The sequence below is a fragment of the Coregonus clupeaformis genome, chromosome 29 (assembly GCF_020615455.1).
Source record: "Coregonus clupeaformis isolate EN_2021a chromosome 29, ASM2061545v1, whole genome shotgun sequence".
NCBI lineage: Eukaryota > Metazoa > Chordata > Actinopteri > Salmoniformes > Salmonidae > Coregonus > Coregonus clupeaformis.
Window position 1 is genome coordinate 54,975,673 of NC_059220.1, and position 23,152 is coordinate 54,998,824.

The 23,152-nt window shown below is 40.9% G+C and overlaps 3 protein-coding genes across 3 annotated transcripts in view; 2 read left to right on the forward strand and 1 right to left on the reverse strand.

The window, feature by feature from the left end:
• The window catches only part of LOC121576662 (RING finger and SPRY domain-containing protein 1), a 14,836-nt gene extending 13,099 nt beyond the window's left edge, over positions 1-1,737 (forward strand). The window contains exons 13-15 of the mRNA XM_041889998.2: positions 65-217; positions 350-454; positions 557-1,737. Of these exons, the coding sequence (XP_041745932.2) occupies positions 65-217; positions 350-454; positions 557-653 (355 nt within the window). The 3' untranslated portion in view covers positions 654-1,737. The remainder of the gene's footprint in view (positions 1-64; positions 218-349; positions 455-556) is intronic.
• Positions 1,738-2,408: 671 nt separating this feature from the next.
• LOC121577277 (ADP-ribosylation factor-like 2 binding protein) lies at positions 2,409-4,769 on the forward strand. The gene is made up of 7 exons (XM_041891040.2): positions 2,409-2,519; positions 2,653-2,722; positions 2,839-2,900; positions 3,002-3,108; positions 3,232-3,317; positions 3,585-3,681; positions 3,838-4,769. The coding sequence occupies exons 1-7, from the start codon at positions 2,501-2,503 to the stop codon at positions 3,943-3,945; spliced, it is 549 nt and encodes a 182-aa protein (XP_041746974.1). The 5' UTR covers positions 2,409-2,500; the 3' UTR covers positions 3,946-4,769.
• Positions 4,770-5,425: 656 nt separating this feature from the next.
• LOC121577278 (plasmolipin) lies at positions 5,426-15,285 on the reverse strand. The gene is made up of 4 exons (XM_041891041.2): positions 14,949-15,285; positions 12,547-12,717; positions 8,422-8,538; positions 5,426-5,689 (listed from the first exon to the last, which is right to left on the reverse strand). Exons 1-4 carry the CDS (start codon positions 15,093-15,095, stop codon positions 5,582-5,584), a joined length of 543 nt encoding a protein of 180 aa, XP_041746975.1. The 5' UTR covers positions 15,096-15,285; the 3' UTR covers positions 5,426-5,581.
• Positions 15,286-23,152: the final 7,867 nt, after the last annotated feature.

The window sequence follows — 23,152 nt, forward strand, 5'->3', positions numbered from 1 at the left end:
ACATGCTGTACATTTCAGTAACTCACTGCCACATCCAATATCCTCTACTTCATCTCTTTCTCAGGTCTGGCTTCTTTGCAGCAGCAAGTTTCATGTCCTACCAACAATGTGAGTTTAACTTTGGGGCGAAGCCTTTCCGCCACCCCCCGTCTGTTAAGTTCAGCACCTTCAATGACTTTGCCTCGCTGGCGTCTGATGAGAAGATTATCCTTCCCAGGTAAGTCTGAGCTAATGGAGCTTTGAGCAAAATGGTTAGACTCTAAATGATCACTCTGGTTGAACAGGACAACTGCACATTATGTGAACTCCTATGTACCATTTCATGACTGTGCTTGTGTGTTTTCCTCAGACACCGGCGCCTGGCCCTGCTCAAGCAGGTGAGCATCAGAGACAACTGCTGCACCCTCTGCTGTGACCAGATGGCCGATACGGAGCTGAGACCCTGCGGACACAGGTACAACAACTTCCCTCTCTGTTTCACCCCTTGTACCTATCTAGCCATTTGCTTGTGTGTTACAGCTCCTTACATGGTCTCTGTTTGTGTCTGTCTCCTTAGTGGGATGTGTATGGAGTGTGCCTTACAGTTGGAGACGTGCCCGCTGTGTCGCCAGGACATTCAGACACGTGTCAGACTCATCTCACACGTGTCCTGACACATCACCTCCAAACCAAGACATGAACACTCCTCCCCAACCCTCCCCTCCTCCAATCACCTTTAACCAAGTTATCAACCCAACCAATAGGACAATGGGGCTGTGCTAGGATTTGTGATCGGACCCTCGGCCTAATGTGAGGAGGGAGTGATGGGACGAAGACCCCCAGGAGAGAGACAGTGTAGGGAGAATAGGACAAGGAGGGGTAACCTTTTCTTCATCTGCACTCCATGGAGCGTTCTCTCTGTAAGGAGATGGGCCCAACACCCGGTCTGAGAGCAAGAAAGTGCTGGGAGAGTGAGAGGGCAGGAAGACAATTTTGAGATTAGCAGGCAGCAGCATTTCCAGAATCCCATCATCAATCTTAATGTCATAAACTCACACAGTATCTGCACATGGATCTGCCTAATGTTCCCTCAGGCTCTGGTCAATGTGTCCTGTGTATCTCTGCTCAAATGAATGAAATGTATCTGTGATTATCTTGTTTTCTGACTTAACGTAAAGGCACAACAACAAAAACACAATGATGTTAACTCCCTGCTCAATCATACAATACCAACAGAGCACACATTTGTCTATTACTCTCCGTCTCTCGCTCTCTCCTTTACTTGAAGCATTTCTGAGTTGATTGAATAATCATTCTGTTATAAATGAGTTCACAAAATTAACAAAATAACTGTGATTCAAAAAGTATTATATTTGTGTACAATTAAAACTAAATTGAATGAAATTGAGTTGATTGAAATTAATTATTCAAATCACAGCTAATTGGGATAGTTTTGATTCTCAGGATAGCATGAAGTGGTTGTGGAAAATCATTCAGAATCCCAGGTTGTTGTCAGAAGATATCACACATCTCTGTTAGTATGAATGACTACATTTGGTCACAGTGTGCCAATATGGAGGACCAATTGTCTCCATTCCAGACAATGAATTAGTAAAGATTAAGTAAAGTTTAAAGTGAAATTGTATCTTAACATCTTTAACGGAGTAACCCCAGGGGTCCCAAATATGTGATTTACTGAATGATCATTGTTTTCTGAATTGTGATATTTGTAATAATAAATGTATTAAAGTAACTGTCCAGTGTTTCCAGATTTCTATGAAATATGACCTATAATTAAAAACAATGTGTGAAATAGTTTTCCTTTCAAAAAATGGTAATTAAGTATCTTAAAAAGCAGCTTTTCTGTGTTGAAATGGTGTGGGAGTACCCCAACAACCCTGGTCATTAACACTACTAATGGGAGCTCATCCCACAGCAAGCGTTTTTGAAACGGTCTGTTTGTGTTTTTTCTCCAATGTATGCTTTGACTACAAATACGATTATAGGATGAGTCAACATTATTTGGGTATAAATTAGAATATGAACTTTTCACTGGACAGTTACATTAATGTTACATTGTTGCTTGTCAAAGATGCCATTATTATTGACATGATTTAGCCAGCTACATCATGAGCTACATTCACAACTAAACCCATCAGTCAGAATTAATTACATGATGTGAATGCTACATTATCATGGGACAGAACATGGAAAATTAATTTACAGTCCATGCTTGCAATAAAGGACTTATAAACGCACTTAAACATTTAACCTTAATTTCAGTTTACACGATGTTGAGTGCCTGGCCCATAGAGATCCTATCAAATTATTATATTTCCAATTCTATGGCCTGACCGTACTGTACTCTACTGTACTTCCGGAACTAATCAACTGGGATCTGTTTCTTCACCGGACTGAATTTACTGAAGGGAGCATTTTTTTCTGTTGCCTTGGTAGCGATTACTGAAAATCCATCAGACAGACAGCCAGCCACGTAGTTTGCTAACTAAATAGATTACGAATGGACGTTAAAGAGCGAAGTGAGTTCTTGACTAATTTTAAGTCATACGAAAATAAAGTCAGAGAAATATAGCAACGATTGCTCAGCTAGGATATAATGTTGAAATGCTAACGTTATCTAATGTATTGTAAAATGTCTTGTCTTTTTGAAAGATCTGCTGGGTGGTGGAGAAAACATCGTTGAAATGGTGGATTTGGATGAGGAGAATTTTGCTGTTTCAAAGTATGTGTGCGTGTGTCTGTATGTCTATGAGGAAGTGAGTGAATGAGGTAACGTTAATTTAGAAGATAATGGTCATTGTTTATATGTTAGGTTGCTGACTGATTTATTCTCCCCAGCTCATCAGATGCAGATGCAGCCTTTGATGCTGTCATTGGGAGTATTGAAGACATCATCATGGGTAAATTGGACAAAACATTTTTTTTTTTTGTGGTCTAGACATGTTTCAGTTTATCAACGTTAAATGGATAGCTCGCTAATGTTACTCCATTTTCTACTCAGAGGACGACTTCCAGCACATGCAACAGAGCTTCATGGAGAAACACTACCTGGAGTTTGATGACTCAGAGGAGAACAAACTCACCTATACACTCATCTTCAACGAATATGTAAGGCACTATACTCTGTTCATCTGCCTCCCTCATCATCAACTGTCAAGTAAGGTAGAGGGTCTTAAAAAACTATATGTGAAAGTGTCATACATATTCTGATGTTTACTTCTACCTCCTCAGATTGAGCTGCTGGAGAAACAACTTGAGCAGCAGCTGATGGAGAGAATTCCCGGTTTCAACATGAGCACATTTACCCATTTACTCAAGTATGTAAACCATTTCCACTCAGGAGTAATTTTACATGCCACTAAGTAAGTGGTTACCAACCTTTTTTGGTTACTGTACCACCAACTTGCTCTTCCAGTAAGCCTATGGTCTCATGAGTCTTCACAAGTACCCCCAGGGGTCCTAGCACCCCTCGTTGGGAACCACTGCAGTAGGTGGCACATTGCCCCTTTTAAACCAAATACCTCACTGTATTTGTTTCTCATTTCACAAAAATACATTTTCTCTCTCTCTTTTTTATGTTTCAGGCAGCACAAAGACGAAGTGTCAGGAGACATCTTTGACATGTTGCTTACTTTTACAGACTTCATGGCCTTCAAGGAAATGTTCATTGATTACAGAGCAGTGAGTAAAAACCCAGAATGTTTGGAATTGGATGTACATTATAACAGTATATTTTAGGATCTGTACTAGTGATTTGTTGAGAGAAAATTGTAGAGGATTCTGCCTCTTTGTGGTTGTGTGATGTTGTCGCCGCACCCATGCCTCCTCTGTCTGCAGGAGAGGGAGGGCAGAGGGCTTGACCTCAGTGATGGCCTAGTGGTGAGGTCTCTCAGCTCTACATCCTCCAAACCCATCACCTCCAGAACAACAACAGAACTGAAGTAACTAATAAAGAGTCATCCCCAAACACACGAACATACGCATTGACCAATAGTGCACTGTGCAGCTGACAACAGAACAAAATTGTTCGTCTTGCCCATGCCCTCCATTCATAGGGGACTACATGTTAGCTCATTTTGAACATCTGTCTTTTTCCCAGCTTTTGTATTTGAACTGTTGCAGGTTTGCAATGGGAATGGTGTCAGTCAGGTTTGTCTTTATTTTGCAATATTTTACGTATTGCCTTTCTCTGGTTAAGATAGACACCTTTGTCCTCACGGTGGGGTACAATTTTTTTTATTACATTTGTGAACTCAATGACTTGTTGAGTTTTGTGCCTGTTACATTAGTAACACAAGTGTCTGAAGTTTTCTTAAACGCCAAAAGGTGTTTTTGTAGGTCAAGCATTTTAGACAGACTAAACAGTAGCCTAGTTACTCAGCCCTTGGCATTGATGGTAAGGAGGACTATATGCACCAGCAATGGTAAAACACTTTAGAAATGTTTTCCCCCTAATCCTGATTGTACTCATAGCCCTCCACAACAAACAGTATATGAAGCCTGAAAGAATAAACCTGGTACATTCAGCCCTAGACTGTTTGGTCGTTGGTGCTTTCTCAGATCCTTCTTTCTCATTTGAACCAATGGGATCCCTTTCTGTAAAATAATTTCAATAATATTAGTACAACATTTGTCCTATGTAGTAGTCTTATTGAGAATAATATTAAGTGTTTTAATGAAATGTATTTATGTCACTGGTTTGTACATAGTCTTATGTCCGTCCCATTGCCTGTAAATAAGAGTGTGTTTCAAATAAAGACATGAAATCATTTTGTAAAATCACAATCGACTTTATTTGAAAGGTATACTGATATGGATAAACAGCACACATGATTCTCTTGGTCTTCACAATGGTGAAAAAAATATATAAAAAAACACATTTCCATTAGGATTCCTGTGTATCTACAAGTATTATAATAATTAGGTGGGTGCTTACATTTGTCCTATTTCACACATATACAAGTGTATATTATACACATGTGAAATGGAAATGTGTTTTTTGCATATCCCACTCCCCCTGAGACACCCTCAGAGAGTGGGGTCACGGCCAGGGATCAGCCATTATTTAAGGCAACCCTGGAGCAATTTGGGTTAAGTGCCTTGCTCAAGGGCACATCGACCGATTGTTCACCTAGTTGGCTCAGGGATTCGAACCAGCGACCTTTCGGTTACTGGCCCAACACTTAACCGCTAGGCTACCTACCGCCTTTATTACAGTATAAATAGATGTATCATTCATTACACTTTCCTACAGTATGTGATCATAGTGGTTATGTATGGGAGCATGTATGTGAGTGAGTCATGATGAGTGAGTGTACTGATGGATGTGCAGTGGTGGGGTTACCATAGCAACACACTGAAAGGGTCTGCAAAATGCTTCCAGTCTTCACTCCAGTCACCATTTTGACATAACAAAAGTATATTGATGTCTAGCTTCTTTAAAAAAAGTATACCGTATATAAAAATACTAATCCTTTGATGAAAAGGTTTAGAATCTCTTCTTTGTGACACACTGTTCGGTTCACACTGTCCAAGTCTCTCTGTATGGAGACGGTTTATCAGGATAGGTAGTAGAGTAGTCCTATGCAGGACCAGAGTTGCTGGCTGCATTACCTCCATCCCCCTTCCATGCCATATAGGAAAAGAAGGTGCTGGCTCCATATAACAAAGTCACCACGATGCCAAAAAACTGAACAAGAGACAAACACATAGTAAGAGACAATCAGATGAGAGAAGAATGTTATTATCATAAGATACATGCCTGCATTCATTCTTCTTCCTTGAATGTCAGTTAATTGAGATTGTTGAATCTTTGACTGGCAATGTTGATGATGGGCAGGCAGGTTGCCAGTACTAGGTGCCAGATCTCTATGGGCTGCAGCCAACTCCTCTATCATCATTCGTTGTCATGCCATATGCCTTACAACAAACATGACACAAACATATTGTAGCTACATTCTCCCCAAACAAAAACAAAATGTTATCTACATATACAGTACCAGTCAAAAGTTTGGACACACCTACCTACTCATTCAAGGGTTTTTCTTTATTTTTACTATGTTCTACAATGTAGAATAATAGTGAAGACACAGTGAAAACTATTAAATAACACATATGGAATCATGTAGTAACCAAAAAAGTGTTAAACAAATCAAAATATATTTTATATTTTAGATTCTTCAAAGTAGCCACCCTTTGCCTTGATGGCAGCTTTGCACACTCTTGGCATTCTCTCAACCAGCTTCATGAGGAATGCTTTTCCAACAGTCTTGAAGGAGTTCCCATATATGCTGAGCATTTGTTGGCTGCTTTTCCTTCACTCTGCGGTCCAACTCATCCCAAACCATCTCAATTGGGTTGAGGTCGGGTGATTGTGGAGGCCAGGTCATCTGATGCAGCACTCCATCACTCTCCTTCTGAGTCAAATAGCCCTTACACAGCCTGGAGGTGTGTTTTGGGTCATTGTCCTGTTGAAAAACAAATAATAGTCCCACTAAGCCCAAACCAGATGGGATAGCGTATCGCTGCAGAATGCAGTGGTAGCAATGCTGGTTAAGTGTGCCTTGAATTCTAAATAAATCACAGACAGTGTCACCAGCAAAGCACCCCCACACCTCCTCCTCCATGCTTCACGGTGGGAACCACACATGCAGAGATCATCCATTCACCTACTCTGCGTCTCACAAAGACACGGCGGTTGGAACCAAAAATCTCAAATTTGGAATTATCAGACCAAAGGACAGATTTCCACCGGTCTAATGTCCATTGCTCGTGTTTCTTGGCACAAGCAAGTCTCTTCTTCTTATTGGTGTCCTTTAGTAGTGGTTTCTTTGCAGCAATTCGACCATGAAGGCCTGATTCACGCAGTCTCCTCTGAACAGTTGAACTAATGAACTTATCCTCTGCAGCAGAGGTAACTCTGGGTCTTCCTTGCCTGTGGCGGTCCTCATGAGAGACAGTTTCATCATAGAGCTTGATGGTTTTTGTGACTGCACTTGAAGAAACTTTCAAAGTTCTTGAAATGTTCCGTATTGACTGACCTTCATGTCTTAAAGTAATGATGGACTGTCGTTTGTCTTTGCTTATTTGAGCTGTGCTTGCCAACATATGGACTTGGTCTTTTACCAAATAGGGCTATCTTCTGTATACCACCCCTACCTTGTCACAACAAGTGATTGGCTCAAACTCATTAAGAAATTCAACAAATTAACTTTTAACAAGGCACACCTGTTAATTGAAATGCATTCCAGGTGACTACCTCACGAAGCTGGTTGAGAGAATGCCAAGAGTGTGCAAAGCTGTCATCAAGGCAAATGGTGGCTACTTTGAAGAATCTCAAATATAATTAGATTTGTTTAACACTTTTTTGGTTACTACATGATTCCATTTGTGTTATTTCATAGTTTTGATGTCTACAAAGTAGAAAATAGTAAAAAATAAAATAAAACCCTTGAATGAGTAGGTGTGTCCAAACTTTTGACTGGTACTGTACATAAATACTGAATCCTGACCTACATCAAACTGTGATGTTTGTGAAAATAGGAGGGGAATGTTTATTGGCTAGAGTCACCTGGCTACTGTTTTCCTGGGTTGTAAAAGGCAGGAGATACAAGACTTTGAACACGCTATGATGTAGGATCTTAATTTGATCACCTTGTTGCAGGAGAACTTGTAGTGTATTTCTGGTTTAAAAAAGGCTTCTGAAGTTTGTAATATCCATTTTGTTTTTCTTACGAAAAATGTATCAACCCCATAAAAAATGTCCCTTCTTATAATCCACATAATTCACATTTCCTGTTGCTGTAGGATTATGTTCCTGCTGTAGCAAACTGTCTCAAATTAAAATCCTACATATGTATGAATGGTGAAACATTTACATTTGAGTAATTCCCAGGAAGACCAAGGGGCTTGGTCATGTGCCTCATTGTAAATAGCAAATGGACTCTGGCTAGGACTGCCATGGAGAGAGAGACCACACCATAAAAATAAATCTACCTTATATTTTTTCTAGCTCCCTCTCTCTTTATCTTCGAACCGGTCACAGTCAGGTGCACACATGACGCATCAGTTCTGCCTCCTTAGTCAAACATTTAGGCCAGAAACACACTTGTGTTTTCTATTCATCCTACCCATATAACTGTGTACAGAACGTAGATATCAGCACTTCCTGTGGAAGGTTATCTTGTGAATATGAAAAATGTGCAAGTATTGAACGGAATGTACTCAGTCTCAGTCTATGTGGCCCTATGTAAGGGGTGCGCTTGTCTAAACAAGGGTTTCTCATGTGTTTCTGTCGCTCATCAACTGATCACAACTGGCCAACCAACTAACAAGTCAGACAGCCCACATATCTATGTTTCTGTCTAGTGTCTGCATGTCTTTGTATATCTGTAGATATTAAATTGTCTGTTCTAGACTTACCGCAGAAGCTGCCATACAGCCATAGAAGTATGTTGAACTGTAAGGAGCGACTGATGCAGCATTGGCCAGAAATGCTGTGAGGTACAAAACTGTTGCCACAGCATTATACACCATAACCTACAAGATAGAGAACAGATGTTGATGAATACAACCTACATCTTATTTTAATTATATTTTACATTGAATAACAATTACAAAATAACTTTGAAATAAATAGCAAAAATGCAGCATAGCAGGGACTACACGGGTCATTCTACAACAATGGTGTCTTTCCTGACCCCGCCTTAACCACCAGGAAAAACAATAAAAAATATCAGATACAGTGAATTCGGAAAGTATTCAGACCCCTTGACTTTTTCCACATTTTGTTACTTTACTGCCTTATTCTAAAATTGATGAAATATTTTTTCCCCCTCATCAATCTACACACAATACACCATAATGACAAAGCAAAAACAGGTTTTTAGAATGTTTTGCTCATTTATAACAAATAAAAAACTGAAATATCACATTTACTTAAGTATTCAGACTCTTTACTCAGTACTTTGTCGAAGCACCTTTGGCACCGATTACAGCCTTGTCTTCTTGGGTATGACGCTACAAGCTTGGCACACCTGTATTTGGGGAGTTTCTCCCATTCTTCTCTGCAGATCCTTTCAAGCTCTGTCAGGTTGGATGGGGAGCGTCGCTGCACAGCTATTTTCAGGTCTCTCCAGAGATGTTCGATCGTATTCAAGTCCGGGCTCTGGCTGGGCCACTCAAGGACATTCAGAGACTTGTCCCGAAGCCACTCCTGCGTTGTCTTGGCCCCAGTCTGAGGGCCTGTTGGAAGGTGAACCTTTGCCCCAGTCTGAGGTCCTGAGCGCTCTGGAGCAGGTTTTCATTTATTTATTTATTTAACCAGGTAGGCCAGTTGAGAACAAGTTCTCATTTACAACTGCGACCTGGCCAAGATAAAGCAAAGCAGTGCGATAAAAACAACAACAACACAGAGTTACACATGGGATAAACAAAACATACAGTCAATAACATCTACATACAGTGTGTGCAAATGTAGTAAGTTATGGAGGTAAGGCAATAAGTAGGCCATAGTGCAAAATAATTACAATTTAGTATTAACATCCCCACAGCATGATGCTGCTACCACCATGCTTCACTGTAGGAATGGTGTCAGGTTTCCTCCAGACGTGGCGCTTGGCATTCTGGCCAAGAGTTCAATCTTGGTTTCATCAGACCAGAGAATCTTGTTTCTCATGGTCTGAGAGTCTTTTACGGGCCTTTTGGCAATCTCCAAGCGGGCTGTCATGTGCCTTTTACTGAGGAGTGGCTTCCGTCCGGCCACTCTACCATAAAGGCCTGATTGGTGGAGTGCTGCAGAGATGGTTGTCCTTCTAGAATATTCTCCCATCTCCACAGAGGACCTCTGGTTCTTGGTCACCTCCCTGACCAAGGCCCTTCTCCCCTGATTGCTCAGTTTGGCTGGGTGGCCAGCTCTAGGAAGAGTCTTGGTGGTTCCAAACTTCTTCCATTTAAGAATGATGGAGGCCACTGTGTTCTTGGGGACCATCAATTATGCAGACATTTTTTGGTGTTCTTCCCCAGATCTGTGCCTCGACACAATCCAGTCTCGTAGAGCTCTACGGACAATTCCTTCGACCTCATGGCTTGGTTTTTGCTCTGACATGCACTGTCAACTGTGGGACCTTATATAGACAGGTGTGTGCCTTTCCAAATCATGTCCAATCAATTGAATTTACCACAGGTGGACTCCAATCAAGTTGTAGAAACATCTCAAGGATGATAATTGGAAACAGGATGTACCTGAGCTCAATTTTCGAGTCTCATAGCAAAGGTTCTGAATACTTATGTAAATAAGGTATTCCTGTTTTTAATATTTTTTATAAATTAGCAACAATTTCTAAAAACCTGTTTTCGCTTTGTAATTATGGGGTATTGTGTGTAGATTGAGGAGGAAACATATTTATTTAATCAATTTTAGAATAAGGTTGTAACGTTACAAAATGTGGAAAAAGTAAAGGGGTCTGAATACTTTCTGAATGCACTGTAAAGCAAACCAGACGGCATCATTTTCTTGTTTTTTATTTTATTCACGGATAGCCAGGGGCATGCTCCAACACTCAGACATCATTAACAAACAAAGCATGTGTTTAGTGAGTCTGCCAGATCAGAGGCAGTGGGATGTTCTCTTGATAAGTGTGTGAATTAGACAATTTTCCTGTCCTGCTAAATATTCAAAATGTAACGAGTAGTTTTGGCTGTCAGGGAATATGTATGGAGTAAAAAGTACATCATTTTCTTTAGGAAAGTAAAAGTAAAAGTAAAAATATAAATAGTAAAGTACAGATACCCCCAAAAACTACTTAAGTAGTACTTTCAAGTATTTTTACTTAAGTACTTTACACCACTGACTGCTCCACAGTCCAATGGGGTCGAGCTTTACACCACTCCAGCCGACGCTTGGCATTGTGCATAGTGAGCTTAGGCTTGTGTGCGACTGCTCGGCGGTTCCATTCTGTGAGCGTGTGTGGTCTACCACTTCGCGGCTGAGCCGTTGTTGCTCCTTAACATTTCTACTTCACAATAACAGCACTTATAACTCTACCCACATGTACATATTACTTCAACTACCTCAACTAGCCGGTGCCCCCGCACATTGACTCTGCACCGGTACCCCCCTGTATATATAGCCTCCCTACTGTTATTTTACTTCTGCTCTTTTTTTCTCAACACTTTTTTGTTGTTGTTTTATTTGACTTTTTTATTAAAAAATAAATGCACTGTTGGTTAAGGGCTGTAAGTAAGCATTTCACTGTAATGTCTGCACCTGTTGTATTCGGCGCATGTGGCCAATAACATTTGATTTGATTTGACTTACAGTTGACTGGGACAGCTCTAGCAGGGTAGAAATTTGACGAACCGACTTGTTGGAAAGGTGGAATCCTATAACGATGCCACGTTGAAAGTCACTGAGCTCTTCAGTAAGGCCATTCTACTGCCAATGTTTGTCTATGGAGATTGCATGGCGGTGTGCTCAATTTTATACACCTGTCAGCAACGGGTGTGGCTGAAATAGCCGAATCCACTTATTTGAAGAGATGTCCACATACTTTTGTATATATAGTGTATTTTTTGTAAAAAATATACATGTTTCTCCCACTTTAAATGTCATAATTCAAAGGAAAGTAAGATAGTGATTTAGTGGATTACTTAAAAAACTTAAATATGAACTAAATATTATAAATAATTTACAGGAAATATCTTTCCCTCAATTTCATGTCACTGGTGTTACCATACCCCACCAAAATAAAATTAAAAAAATGCTACATCCTTGCCAACTTCTTACTGGGTCAAAGGTTCATTTGAGGCCGGGCTGTTTTGAAAAGCACATGGTGAGTCTGCACTCTCTCTTCATATGTTAGCAATTTGATTATTAATTTGGGAATTTCATGCGAAGCCTTAAGATGTGTCAAAGCAAATTTGATTCAAATAATTGATCAAATCACATGATTAAGTGATTTATTTACAATTTCTGAAGTGTGGTTTGAGCTACTGTGGCCACCATCTTAGATGGATCTTTTATGCAGATTAGTCACTGGTCTTACTGTTCCTGCTGGTTTTAATAAAATAGTCTGAAGATTTGTCACTGGTCACTGGTGTTACCGTCACTGGTGTTATTATAGAAAAATGTGTTTTGTTTAATGTAAATGATTACTAATAAAAAACTTGTATTAATATTATTATTAACGCTTTCTGTCTTTGATTATATATGCAAATTAAATAGTCAAATTACATTCTGGAAAGCCTGAATCGTCATTAAAATATAGGTAACACCAGTGACAAAAAAGCAACACAAGCATTTTAATTGTATTTAATGTAGTACAAATACCAAAATATATAAAGCTGTTATTTATGTTAATTTGCATTGTTAAGGGGTTTTAACTATTGTCTGACAACATTTTCTGTAAAAAATAATAATCTATTTTTAAATAATTGGCTGGTAAAAAAAGCCACCATTTTCATAGAACGACCCACACATGACATAAGCCTTTTAGCCTGAGGTCAGGTCAGCAATCACACCAGAGGTTAGTGGCTTAGGACACTCACCAACATTGGCCAGGGCACGGAGCTGAGTTTGTGATGGGCGCCAAAGAAGAGCATGAAGAAGAGGATAATGGTGAGCAGCCACAGCGTCACGGCGACAAACATCACCCAGCCATAGGCAGGAATATTGGAGGAGGGATTGGCAATCAGAGCCCATTGCAGCAGGCCAAGACCCTGAGGAGAGTGAGACAGAACAAGGTACATGTTCAGAAACATTTAGGTGACATTTGAACAGGTGAACCTTCCATTGAGGCTCCAATCCAAGTCTTCACGCCAGATCAGGTCAGTGCCCTATTGAAGAGCAGTGTAGAAGACCTGGGAGTAATGTACACTACCCACTGAGCATTAATTAGCAGCACAGACAGGGATATAATAGTTCTGTCAAATAACCTTGACAGTATTACTTAGTTTCCCAGACAAGATCGGGAGGGCAAACAGAACTCTTTCTCAATCCAAATATTTATTTAAGCATCAAGTTTTGATCTGCAGGTTTACCCACGCACCTGGTAAATGTGTCAAAGATTGATAATGAGGTGTCAATTTTTTTTGCGTACGCATAACATCCTCATTCTTACTCCCTCTCGTATTGTATCCCTAACTCTAACCACTCAATATGACAACATTCAAATGAATGAAGTTTTAATAGTTGTTCTGTTTTTAAACATTTGCATAAATCTACTTACATTAAGTTGTCACATGGAATGTATTAATAATGAAAAATAGGGCGCCACATGTTGTTAAAAAACATTGATATATCTCATCAATTGTCAATGACTTTTTCTTCTCTCTCTATTGAGTTTCAGAGGAGTGTGAGCGTGTTAATATACAGTACAGTATAAGCACACAAATAGCAAATATTCAAGGTGTTACACAAGCTTGAACCTTTACTATAGTGGGCTAAATCAGTGAGGGCCACACAGAGTGATTCTTGGTAGTCTTAAACACATCTACTTCAAAACAGAAGTATACACCTCACACACATGGTTATGAGCTTAAATAAAAGAAGACACCAGTACCATGTCAGATATAGAGTTGAAATGTCTTCGGTTTTGAGTTTGCATACCAATATTACACTTTATAAACATCACAGAAGACTGAAATATAACAAAACTGTTTGACATAGAAACACCGGATTTGTCAGTTTAAAAGAAATCTGTATTAATTATGAAATTATGAAAAATATTAATAACATTCCACCCATGAGGCCAAAGAGGGCGCTTTTGGTCATTTACTGCAGGAAAGGGCTACAGTGTACACATGAAGACAGAATATTGCCAAAGAATAGGCCTACAGTCAGGAGAATTTCTATATATTACTTAAATTTAGCATGATCACTTCCTAAACAACTGTTTTTCAAACTAACCCCTTTTCAGGTAGTCCCTCGATTAGTTTATCTTCACTCAGTGCAGACTGGTACTGTGAAAGGCTTTATTTGGAGTCAATCTGAGGCCTGAGGCAGGTTTGTTTAAGTTGTATCAATTTAAGGTGTGTGTGTTTGAGCGTGCCTGTCTGCTTTCGTGTAGGGTGTGTGGGCGTATATCCGTGAACTATTAACAATCAACTGCAGTAAACCTATAATGAATATAGAAGATCCAAGATAAGGGCTCACAAAATCATCAGGGTTCAAAATATCTGGGTGAGTTGACATGATTGCACAATACCATCACAGGATCCAGCTATTCATATGAATGTTATTGGTAATGCTCAGTTATAGTAGGAATGTGATTTCTTGTGTTATGAGATGTCTATAATCATGGGTAATGGCTGTTGACACACGCATTTAACAATTATGCACTACTGTACTCAAGTCGAACAGTGTGAGTCCTGATATTTCTTTCTCATTTAATTATTGAAATGGATTTAAGGGTGTGATATGAAGCCTAGTGCAGAGACCCACCTAGCCGGGTCAGTCACATGTACTACAGGCTCAAAGGGAGTGGCATCATATTAAAATATCTGCTTTATATATGACTCTCTGAATGTACTGTTAATTACCAATACATTATGTAAATATATAAACATAACACATATTCAAGACACAGGACATTTTGCATAAAACTATTCTTAATTTATGTTAAAATAAAACAAGCTGTCACCTGATTAATGTCCCTGTGTGTGTCCACTAATACAACTCTTAGCAACCACTAGGTATTACTCAAGCCCGTACAAAACAATAAGAAAACAGGGATTCTGAAAAGATACATAGATTTAGATTAGCCTAGCAGATGAGGAGTAGGACAGAGAAAGAAGGAAAAATGAACTGGGTAGGTTTTACTGCACTGTTGGAGCTAGAAACACAAGCTGCACCTGTGATAACAGCTGCAAATCTGTGTACGTGACCGATAAACTTTGATTTGATAATGGATCAAGTAAATACAAAGGTGAAACTGGTATTTGTCACTCACTATCTCAGCCAGCATCAGGATTCCAGGGATGCTCTTGATCAAGCCCCGGTCCATGGAAATACTGCCAAGCTGAAAGCTGGACCCTCCCTGTTGGGACTGGGGGGAGCTGGTCTCGGTGGCCACTTTAGCTGGAAAGTCTGACATCATTCCTCAAATCCACACAACTATGACCAACAATAACAAACAAACTTTCCTTTTGTCCCAACTGAGAGAATAGAACCCTTCCAGAGCAAATATACAGATCTGGGGAATGCAGCCGTTGATACCACCTTTTCTAGTCTAACAGGTGCCTTATGTTTTCTCTCTCTCTCGCTCTCTCTCTCGCTCTCTCTCTAGGTGGAACCTCTTAGTGACACATTAACAACAGCAACCAGTTTGAGTACAGGGAAGTAGGTATATAGTGATCTTCTGTAGGCCTTTGTCCTGCCAATTGAGGTTGCCTAGGGGGGAATGAGCAGTGTTGGGGAAGCTACTATGAAAATATATAGTTTACCAAGCTATCAATTACTTCACACTGGAAGAAGTTAAGCTACACTAAAGCTTCCCTCAAGACAAATATACAGTACCAGTCAAAAGATGAAACTGTCTCGCACAGGAATGGAAGACCCAAAGTTACAGTGGGGAAAAAAAGTATTTTGTCAGCCACCAATTGTGCAAGTTCTCCCACTTAAAAAGATGAGAGAGGCCTGTAATTTTCATCATAGGTACACGTCAACTATGACAGACAAATTGAGAAAAAAAATTCCAGAAAATCACACTGGCCTAGCCAGTCTCCAGATCTCAACCCCATAGAAAATCTTTGGAGGGAGTTGAAAGTCTGTGTTGCCCAGCGACAGCCCCAAAACATCACTGCTCTAGAGGAGATCTGCATGGAGGAATGGGCCAAAATACCAGCAACAGTGTGTGAAAACCTTGTGAAGACTTACAGAAAACATTTGACCTGTGTCATTGCCAACAAAGGGTATATAACAAAGTATTGAGAAACTATTGTTATTGACCAAATACTTATTTTACACCATAATTTGCAAATAAATTCATTAAAAATCCTACAATGTGATTTTCTGGAATTTTTTTTCTTATTTTGTCTGTCATAGTTGACGTGTACCTATGATGAAAATTACAGGCCTCTCTCATCTTTTTAAGTGGGAGAACTTGCACAATTGGTGGCTGACTAAATATTTTTTTCCCCCACTGTACCTCTGCTGCAGAGGATAAGTTCATTAGAGTTACCTCAGAAATTGCAGCCCAAATAAATGCTTCAAAGTTCAAGTAACAGACACATCTCAACATCAACTGTTCAGAAGAGACTGTGTGAATCAGGCCTTCATGGTAGAATTGCTGCAAAGAAACCACTACTAAAGGACACCAATAAGAAGAAGAGACCTGCTTGGGCCAAGAAACATGAACAATGGACATTAGACCGGTGGAATTTGTCCTTTGCTCTGGAGTCCAAATTGATATTTTTGGTTCCAACTGCCGTGTCTTTGTGAGATGCGGTGTGGGTGAACAGATGATCTCCGCATGTGTGTTTCCCACCGTAAAGCATGGAGGAGGAGGTGTTATTGTGTGGGGGTGCTTTGCTGGTGACACTGTCTGTGATTTATTTAGAATTCAAGGCACACTTAACCAGCATGGCTACCACAGCATTCTGCAGCGATACGCCATCCCATCTGGTTTGGGCTTAGTGGGACTATCATTAGTTTTTCAACAGGACAATGACCCAACACACCTCCAGGCTGTGTAAGGGCTATTTGACCAAGAAGGAGAGTGATGGAGTGCTGCATCACATGACCTGGCCTGCACAATCCCCTGACCTCAACCCAATTGAGATGGTCTGGGATGAGTCAAACTGCAGGGTGAAGGAAAAGCAGCCAACAAGTGCTTAGCATATGTGGGAACTCCTTCAAGACTGTTGGAAAAGCATTCCAGGTGAAGCTGGTTGAGAGAATGCCAAGCGTGTGCAAAGCTGTCATCAAGGCAAATGTTGGCTATTTGAAGAATCTCAAATATAAAATATATTTGGATTTTTTAAACACTTTTTAGTTTACTACATGATTCCATCTGTGTTATTTCAATGTTATGATGTCTTCACTATTATTCTACAATGTAAAAAATAGTAAAAATAAAGAAAAACTCTTGAATGAGTAGGTGTGTCCAAACTTTTGACTGGTAGTGTAGTTTACTTAACTGAAGTTACTTTGAAAAAGTAGTTCACTACATCCAAACTAGCCTACTTTGTGAAAAATTATCACATGTAAGTCTGAAATGGTAGAGCATGGCGTTTGCAACGCCAGGGTTGTGGGTTCGATAAAATAATGTATGCACTAACTGTAAGTCGCTCTGGATAAGAGCGTCTGCTAAATGACTAAAATGTAATGTAAAATGAAATGTCATAGACTACAAATTGCAAGAACAGATCAATTTGTGGTCATATGTTAACAGAATGTGTAATTTAGCCTATTAAACACAAAAACAATGTTTCAAGTGAGAATAAGGCTGTTCTGATGCCGAACAAGAAATAAAATGATTGCTTACTCCACCAATATTTTTTTTTTGCAAAAAAAGTAGTGTGTAGTTCCAGTAGTTAGTTACACCGCGACATGGCACAAAATGAATTAACTACTGAAAACACTACCTAGATTTGAATTTACAGTCAGGTCAAAAATTATTGGCACCCTTGATAAAGATGAGCAAAAAATACTGTATAAAATAAATAATACAAATACTGAGCTATATTGTATGCTACATTAAAACAACTGTTTTATACTATTTAATACTAATACAATTGCTCAGAGAAAGAGATTTTGTTTAAAAAGTATTGGCACCCGTGTTTTCAAAACCTCACCTTGTGAGGAAAATGGCACTGAGCCTTTTCCTAAAATGTTTCATGAGATTGAAGAACACATTGGGAGGGATCTTAGATAATTCCATACATAATCTTTCCAGATCATTGATATCCTTCGCCTACGCTTATGAACTGCCCTCTTCAATTCCAATCACAGGTTTTGAATGGCGTTCAAGCCCGGGAACTGAGATGGCCATTGCATTTCATAGCCAGGTTCTGTAGCCAACGCACTAGCCAAGTGTCCCTCTTTTCCTCAGAGAAAATTGCTTTATTTTAGCCATTACCGTGTAAAGATATGACCTATAATACCGGCGCTACGTCTTTTTATTTCTATCGTGCATTGGCGGGCCACATTTTACATTCATAAAGCTGTTCTAAAACGAGACTACTTGCGGACCGGACCCTTAACCATTTGTTTAGGCTACCCCTTGTTCAGTCAACAACATGTGTTGCGTTCAGCAGGATGCAGCGTTTTGGAACGTTCAGATAGAAATATGCTATGTAGAACAAACTGAATAAGGAATAACGTGAGAAGGGTGCAATTGCGGCCTGTAATTCGGGGCGTTGCTGCATGTGGGCATTCCTGCATCTGCAGGATCCCCTCTTTATACTTCTATTGGTCAATTTATAAACTAGGACAGGCGGGAGGCGGAGGCGCTCCAGTACAGTAGGTGACGTTAATGCACAATAACGTTGGATGCCAGCCACCGATAAACCCTACAGAAGAAGGGGCGGGGGTGACAATGGTAGCTTGCTAGCCTTACACCGGTAGACAGTGTCCTTTGTCCCCGGGGACAAAAGGAAGGAGACTGTGTGCTAGCTTAGCCAGCTAGTCCAGTACACAGCAGGCGGGAGCGACACCGTGTGCTAGCTAGCTAACTAGCATGCTAGCACACGGTGTCCCTAACAAGCAAGCTAGCTAGTTAACTAACACACGTGTCGCCCCATCCTCCCTCCCTCCCTCCTGCTGTGCTAGCAGGAGGCGGGGGCGACCGGTAGACAGTGCCCTTCACCCCTGCCTGTCAGGCACGGTTTTCTCCGGTACACAACAGGCGAGAGGCGGGGGCGACACTGTGTGCTAGCTAACTAGCAAGCTAGCACACGGTGTCGCTAACTAGCTAGTTTGCTAGCACATGGTGTCCCCAATCACTGACATCATGATTTGACATTTCCCAGTTGTCTTGAAAGCACCACAAGTATTCATTTGTGGATGTCCATCATCCATTTCAAATGACATGTTACGAATTGCAATTTGTACAATATGTTATGAATTTGCTAAACGTATACGTTATGAATTCCAATTTGTTGTGGCTAATGATAGCTAGGTGAATAACGCTAACGTTAGCTAAGTGGCTAATGCTAATGTTAGCTAGGGGTAAAGGTTAGAGTTAGGAGTTAGGTTAAAGGGTTAAGGTTCGGGGAAGGGTTAGCTAACATTCTAAGTAGTTGCAAAGTAGCAAAAAAAATAGTTAGTAGTTGCAAAGTTGCTAATTAGCTAAAATGGTCTGTGATGAGATTCAAACACGCAACCTTTGGGTTACTAGACGTTCGCGTTATAGATCTACCCATCCACCCTGACAAAGCACCCTACCAAAACGTATAGTCTATGAGACCAGGCTGTACTTTTGGACATCATGTTGCTGCAGCATCTGTGGAACATTGATAACAATAGTACATTTTCCAATAGTGAGCACCCGTTTTAGATTACTTAATGTGTGTGTGTGTGTTGGGGGGGGTTCCCCCCACAAGTTAGTTATGCTAGACACTGTTAAATTTAATTTTCAAGCAGAGACTATGATAACCTATATTTGGTCAGTACTTTATAAAGTAGTGTGTGGAGATACACATCTACCCCCAAATACATTTTTTAATTTGTGTTTGATTACTAACATAATTAACTCTTGAAAATCCATGATATGTGCATAAACATCTTTCCTATCCAACTGTGAAAATGTTGATCTATGTCTACTTTGGCTCACCTGATGTCAGCAGTATTACTTTTGTTGTTCGACATGCATTTTTGTTGCTGTGCTTTCAGGTGGACCTTTCACCTGAGAGTCCCTTCATTGAAAAGTCATAGTGCAACTGCAAAGCTGGACAAGGACAGTGTCATCACCTTATTGGTTTGCTGTACACTAGCACACTACATCAAAATTGGATGCAAGACTGTCCCTCCTATGCAGAGCAAAACCTCTTTACCCAAGACCAAGCACGTCCCACCATGCACCTTGGGTTTGAATTCTAAACCCATCAATACTGTGGAGAGCTCAAAGATAAAAGCCACCCACTGGCACCCAGAAAGGACATGCCCCTCTGTAAAGAAGGTGCGCTCAGGTGAGGGGTTTGTAAGCGACCTCCACTGCCCAGTACCACTCCCCCTGCCTTGCCAAGAATTTGCACAAAGCCTTAAGAACCTCTCTGACATTGGAAGCACATTCCAACTCCTCACACTCATGAACTCCCCAGCACATCAGCCAAAGTGTACCCTCGCAGTATGGTGATCTGCCTTGACATATCAGACTCTCAATGTGCCAGAGCCCACCCCCACTGATGATTACACCACCTTTCCACTGCCTCCACAGCCCAGTAGCTTTACAGCTGTTCTGAATCAAGATGAGATGGACCTTTACGGTGGTATGGAGATAACACAGTCTGACGCAGAACATCTCGAGAGGGAAACTAGAGTGCAAAGTAACAATAAAGTCTGTCATCGTGTGTGCTCTCAGCGCAGTACCTCATCTATACTGAACAAAAATATAAACGCAACATGTAAAGTGTTGGTCCAATATTTCATGAGGTAAAATAAAAGATCCCAGAAATGTTCCATATGCAGAAAAAGCTTATTTCTCTCAAATGTTGTGCACAAATTTGTTTACAATCCCTGTTAGTTAGCATTTCTCCTTTGCCAAGATAATTCATCCACCTGACAGGTGTGGCATATCAAGAAGCTGATAACATTTCATGATTATTACACAGGTGCACCTTGTGCTGGGGACAATAAAAGGCCACTCTAAAATGTGCAGTTTTGTCACACAACACAATGCCACAGATGTCTCACGTTTTGAGGGAGTGTGCAATTGGCATGCTGACTTCAGGAATGTCCACCAGAGCTGTTGCCAGTGAATGTAATGTTCATTTCTCTACCATAAGCCGCCTCCAACGTAGTTTTAGAGAATTTGGCAGTACGCCCAACTGGCCTCACAACCACAGACCACGTGTAACTACGCCAGCCTAGGACCTCCACATCCGGCTTCTTCACCGGCAGGATCATCGGAGACCAGCCAACGGGACAGCTGATGAAACTGAGGAGTATTTATGTCTGTAATAAATCCCTTTTGTGGGGGAAAACTCATTCTGTGGCTGGGCCTGGCTCCCCAGTGGGTGGGCCTATGCCCTCCCAGGCCCACCCATGGTTGCTCCCCTGCCCAGTCATGTGAAATCTTTAGATTAGGGCCTAATGAATTTATTTTAATTGACTGTTTCCTTATATAAACTGTAACTCAGTAAAATCGTTGAAATTGTTGCATTTATATTTTTGTTCAGTATAATTTCAAAAGGGTGTGCTCAAGGCAAGCAGACATGGACAGCCTTGCTGCACATCTACAGAGGAGTGAAAGAAATGTGCAGACCAAGGCAATGAAAAGGGGTCTCGCGCTCCCGAGTGGCGCAGCGGTCTAAGGCACTACATCGCAGTGCTTGAGGCGTCACTACAGCCCCGGGTTCGATCCTAGGCTGTGTCACAGCCGGCCGTGACCGGGAGACCCATGAGGCGGCGCACAATTGGCCCAGCGGTTGGGGGAGGGTTTGGCCTGCCAAGATTTCCTTGTCCCATTGCGCTCTAGCGACTCCTTGTGGCGGGCAGGGCGCCTACAAGCTGACTTCGGTCGCCAGCTGTACAGTGTTTCTTCTGACACATTGGTACGGCTGGCTTCCGGGTTAAGCGAGCAGTGTGTCAAGAAGCAGTGCGGCTTGGCAGGGTCGTGTTTCGGAGGACGCATGGCTCTTGACCTTCGCCTCTCCCGAGTCCGTACGGGAGTTGCAGCGATGGGACAAGACTGTAACTACCAATTGGATATCACGAAATTGGGGAGAAAAGGGGTAAAACGGACAACAACAAAAAATAAAAATACATTTAAAAAGGGGTCTCGTGCTAGAACCAGTGGCTGCAGAATTATACACGGAAATCTCTGGCAGAGACATTTTTCCATGTGGCTTTGTGATTAACGTCCATTGTTCCCATTTAGGTGCATCCCCAGACAGAAAAGTGGTCGACCAATCTGAGACTCCTTCTTATGGCCTCTTAGAAAATAAATGCCCTGATCAGAACAGCTATGAGGGTCGTCTATACCTCACTTCAAATGCAGATGGTACTTTCTCTTTAAAACGGAATCACGAGTACCACTATCAAATGACGGGACAAATGGGTATCACAGGAACCAAATGGTGTGACTTCTTTGTTATGTGCAATGACGACTTTCGCCTGGAGAGAATATACTTTGATGCAGACAAGTGGGAAAAAATGAAGAGCAAGTTGGACTGTTTCTTTTTCTAGCATTTCATGCCAGCCCTATGCAAGTAAAAGGACAGTTATGCAGGATGAATTTATCATACTTTATTCTTAGAGTAAAAAAATTAACAAGTTACTTAAACATTTATATACAGTAGGGAAAAAAAGTATTTAGTCAGCCACCAATTGTGCAAGTTCTCCCACTTAAAAAGATGAGAGAGTCCTGTAATTTTCATCATAGGTACACGTCAACTATGACAGACAAAATGAGGGAAAAAAATCCAGAAAATCACATTGTAGGATTTTTAATGAATTTATTTGCTAATTATGGTGGAAAATAAGTATTTGGTCAATAACAAAAGTTTCTCAATACTTTGTTATATACCCTTTGTTGGCAATGACACAGGTCAAACGTTTTCTGTAAGTCTTCACAAGGTTTTCACACACTGTTGCTGGTATTTTGGCCCATTCCTCCATGCAGATCTCCTCTAGAGCAGTGATGTTTTGGGGCTGTCGCTGGGCAACACGGACTTTCAATTCCCTCCAAAGATTTTCTATGGGGTTGAGATCTGGAGACTGGCTAGGCCACTCCAGGACCTTGAAATGCTTCTACGAAGCCACTCCTTCGTTGCCCGGGCGGTGTGTTTGGGATCATTGTCATGCTGAAAGACCCAGCCACGTTTCATCTTCAATGCCCTTGCTGATGGAAGGAGGTTTTCACTCAAAATGTCACGATACATGGCCCCATTCATTCTTTCCTTTACACGGATCAGTCGTCCTGGTCCCTTTGCAGAAAAACAGCCCCAAAGCATGATGTTTCCACCCCCATGCTTCACAGTAGGTATGGTGTTC